The sequence below is a fragment of the Phascolarctos cinereus genome, unplaced genomic scaffold (assembly GCF_003287225.1).
Source record: "Phascolarctos cinereus isolate Bilbo 61053 unplaced genomic scaffold, phaCin_HiC Scaffold_726;HRSCAF=1367, whole genome shotgun sequence".
NCBI classification, from domain to species: Eukaryota; Metazoa; Chordata; class Mammalia; order Diprotodontia; family Phascolarctidae; genus Phascolarctos; species Phascolarctos cinereus.
The window spans coordinates 351,342,189-351,345,434 of record NW_027556098.1 but is presented as its reverse complement, the minus strand read 5'-3'; the positions used below and the strand labels follow the sequence as shown (position 1 = coordinate 351,345,434).

At 40.3% G+C, this 3,246-nt stretch overlaps 1 protein-coding gene across 1 annotated transcript; it reads left to right on the top strand.

Moving 5' to 3' along the window:
- The first annotated feature begins 1,911 nt into the window (after nt 1–1,911).
- Nucleotides 1,912–2,871, top strand: LOC110195078 (olfactory receptor 51L1-like). Its single transcript, XM_020967725.1, has one exon. The coding sequence runs from the start codon at nt 1,912–1,914 to the stop codon at nt 2,869–2,871; it is 960 nt and encodes a 319-aa protein (XP_020823384.1).
- Nucleotides 2,872–3,246: the final 375 nt, after the last annotated feature.

Sequence of the window (3,246 nt, the reverse complement as noted above, 5' to 3'; positions counted from 1 at the left end):
ACATATTAGGAAAAAAAATATTTCCTGGAAAGAAGGGAAATCTTCCCTTGTCTGAGTTTTTCTTTATAACCCCAACCTAGCCAGGGGTGAAATAACAGTATATAACTGTATCTTGCAGTTTTTTTTTCTTTCCTACTTAAAACCTTATCTCCCACAGAAAGTCTGAAGTGGAAGTAAGTCTCTGCTCACTGAGAAGGAGAGTTTAGCATCAGATTACAGGAAGATGAAAGAATTGTTTCAAGTTTGAAACTTCATTAGGTTTCCCCACCATTCTAAACTCTCTGGATGCAACATTTTTTTTTTGTTTTGTTTTTAATAGTAGCCTTTTTGGCTGCTTGCATTTTCCCCTTAGAAATCTTTCAAGGTAGCAGAGTATACAAATAACACTAGATAACCACATACAACAAAGGTTTTCCTGTGAAGCTTATAGAGAGGATAGAATGGAAAAAAAAATAGGAGTTTTGTACTCCTGGGGTATGAGTGTTCAGTCCATAAATGATTTACCCTGGATAATTATTTGAATAATTCACTTTCTAGTTTCCCTCTTTAACCTGAGGTTGTCCTAGGTGAAGGGGTAGAGGACTGATGTTAGGTGATCAGTTAGTCATGGTCACTCAATCAACTAAATGGTACCAGTACAAGATAACCCACAACACAAATGTCTGAAAAAAGGTTTCCCTCATGGCAGGTCACGCGGTTCATCTGGCAGCTCTTGGGTTTGCGTATTGGATCATAGAACCATACTCAGCAGGAGATCAGGCTGGCTGCTGCCAGTATATGTAACAGACACAAGCATATGGTTTATTTCTAATAGCAATAAGAGGTTGAGAGAGTACAGGAAGACACTACAGATTTGAAGACTGCAGACTACAGGAAGAGATAGATAGACAGAGAGAGAGAGAGAGAGAGAGAGAGAGAGAGAGAGAGAGAGAGAGAGAGAGAGAGAGAGAGAGAGCTAATCGCCAAATTTAATCCAAGAACTTTTGAGTGATCAGTCTCAAAATGGCTACTAATTTGCCATTCAGGGTGGTTAAGCTCCTTCTACTTTACCTTGAGTAAGGTCAAGGTGTCACATAATCACTGTGTAGAGTTCAAACAAAGGAGCAAAGATAGTGTTCCATTTAAACTGTAAGATTACTCACCTGGTTCTCCTCATATAGATTGATCCCATCTAGGTCCACCCTGGCCCTTGGGTTGACCATCAGAGACCCTGCTTTTAACATTAATTATTGAGGCACAGAATAAAATTAGAACTGAAAAGGTTTAGAAAGAAATTTATGAAGTTGTCTGGTAGATAGGTGATCCACATAGCCAAAAAAGGGGTGGCCTGCTCCAAGTTACCTGTAAGTTATATGTTATATAGGATTCAAATAAAAGACCAAGGTAACAACAGTGATTGGCCAATACAAAGGTAATTTCCAGATAAAGCATGTGAGTTGCTTGAGATATATAGCATATTTATTTCCCTTATCCTTTATATTAATCTTGATGTCCCTGCAAGACTTTGGGGATCAATATAACCTAGACCTCTTGAGTGAAGCTTTAAACAAATCTAGTCTCTAAACAACAGATCTGGTTTCTCAGCCACACAAGGCTAGGTTCAAACAATCCAGCAAATTTTTTAAACAGCTCTTTGTGTTTTAAAGGTATTTGTAATAAGAACAGGAGGCTTATGATATTTAGGAATAAAATGGATCATTTAGAAAATTCAGTAACTGCAAAAAAATCAGAAAAGCAGGGAGTAAATATAGACAAAGAAAACATATGGGGTAAATGCAAAAATGGTTAAGAAGGACACAGAATTATAGTAAAAATACATATTAAAGCATTTTTACAACCTTTTTGTGTCTTTCATTTCCTTCTAGGAGTGAGTGGGTGTGAGATGGGATTGTGGCTCTGTGCAGAAGCTCCATGGCGGACTTCAATGCCAGTATTGCCCTATCTACCACCTTCTACCTCACTGGAATTCCTGGCTATGAGGCAATACACCACTGGATCTCCATCCCTTTCTGCATCCTTTACCTGATTGGGATAGTGGGAAACTGTACCATCCTTTATATAGTCTGGACTGACCCAAGTCTCCACGAACCCATGTACTATTTCTTAGCCATGTTGTCTCTCACTGATATGGGCATGTCCCTTCCCACTGTTGTATCTTTGTTTCGACTGTTGTGGTCCATCTCCAGGGAGATTGAATTTAACACCTGTGTGATACAGATGTTCTTCATCCATACTTTCTCCTTCACAGAATCAGCAGTGCTTCTAGCAATGGCCTTTGACCGCTATGTGGCAATCTGTTATCCCTTGAGGTATTCCACCATCCTCACCCCACAGCGCATTGCCAAGATTGGAGTAGCAGCTATTCTCAGGAGCTCCCTCTGTATCACTCCATTAATGATCCGCCTTGCATACTTCCCCTTCTGCCGTTCCCATGTCCTGTCTCATTCCTACTGCCTACATCAGGACATGATTCGCTTGGCTTGTGCTGACATTAAGTTTAATGTAATTTATGGATTAGTTTTGATCACTATTCTATGGGGATTGGACTCCCTAGGTATTCTAGTTTCTTATATCTTCATTCTCCGTTCTGTGCTAAGTATTGCATCCCGGAAGGAAAGGCTCAAGGCTCTCAACACATGTGCCTCCCACATCTGTGCTGTCCTCATCCTCTATGTGCCCATGATTGGTCTATCTCTTGTCCACCGTTTTGCAAAGCATGCCTCTCCCCTCATCCACATCTTCATGGCTCACATCTACTTGCTGGTGCCTCCTGTGCTCAACCCCATAATCTATAGTGTGAAGACCAAGCAGATTCGCACAGGGATCATTCGTCTATTTGTCCCTAAGAAAATTCACTCCATGAGGGGGTAAGTCATGCCAAGAAATTTTTTCTATCACATATGACAATTGGGATGAGCAAAAATCAGGACTTAAATCATATGGATCATTACCACTCTACTCAGGAAAAAGATGTCTCAACTAGGGGAAGATCCTTACGTTGCTGAGAAGAGCCAAGTCTATCAAAGTCAGTCATTGCACAATGTGGCTATTTCTGTGTGTAATATTCTCCTGGTTCTGCTCATTTCACTCAGCATCTGTTCATATAAGTCTTTCCAGATTTTTCTGAAGTCCATCTGCTCATTATTTCTTTTTTCTTTCTTTTCGTTTTGTTTTTGCTTTTTGGTGAGGCAGTCGGGGTTAGGTGACTTGCCCATGGTCACACAGGTAGTAAGTTTCAAGTGTCTG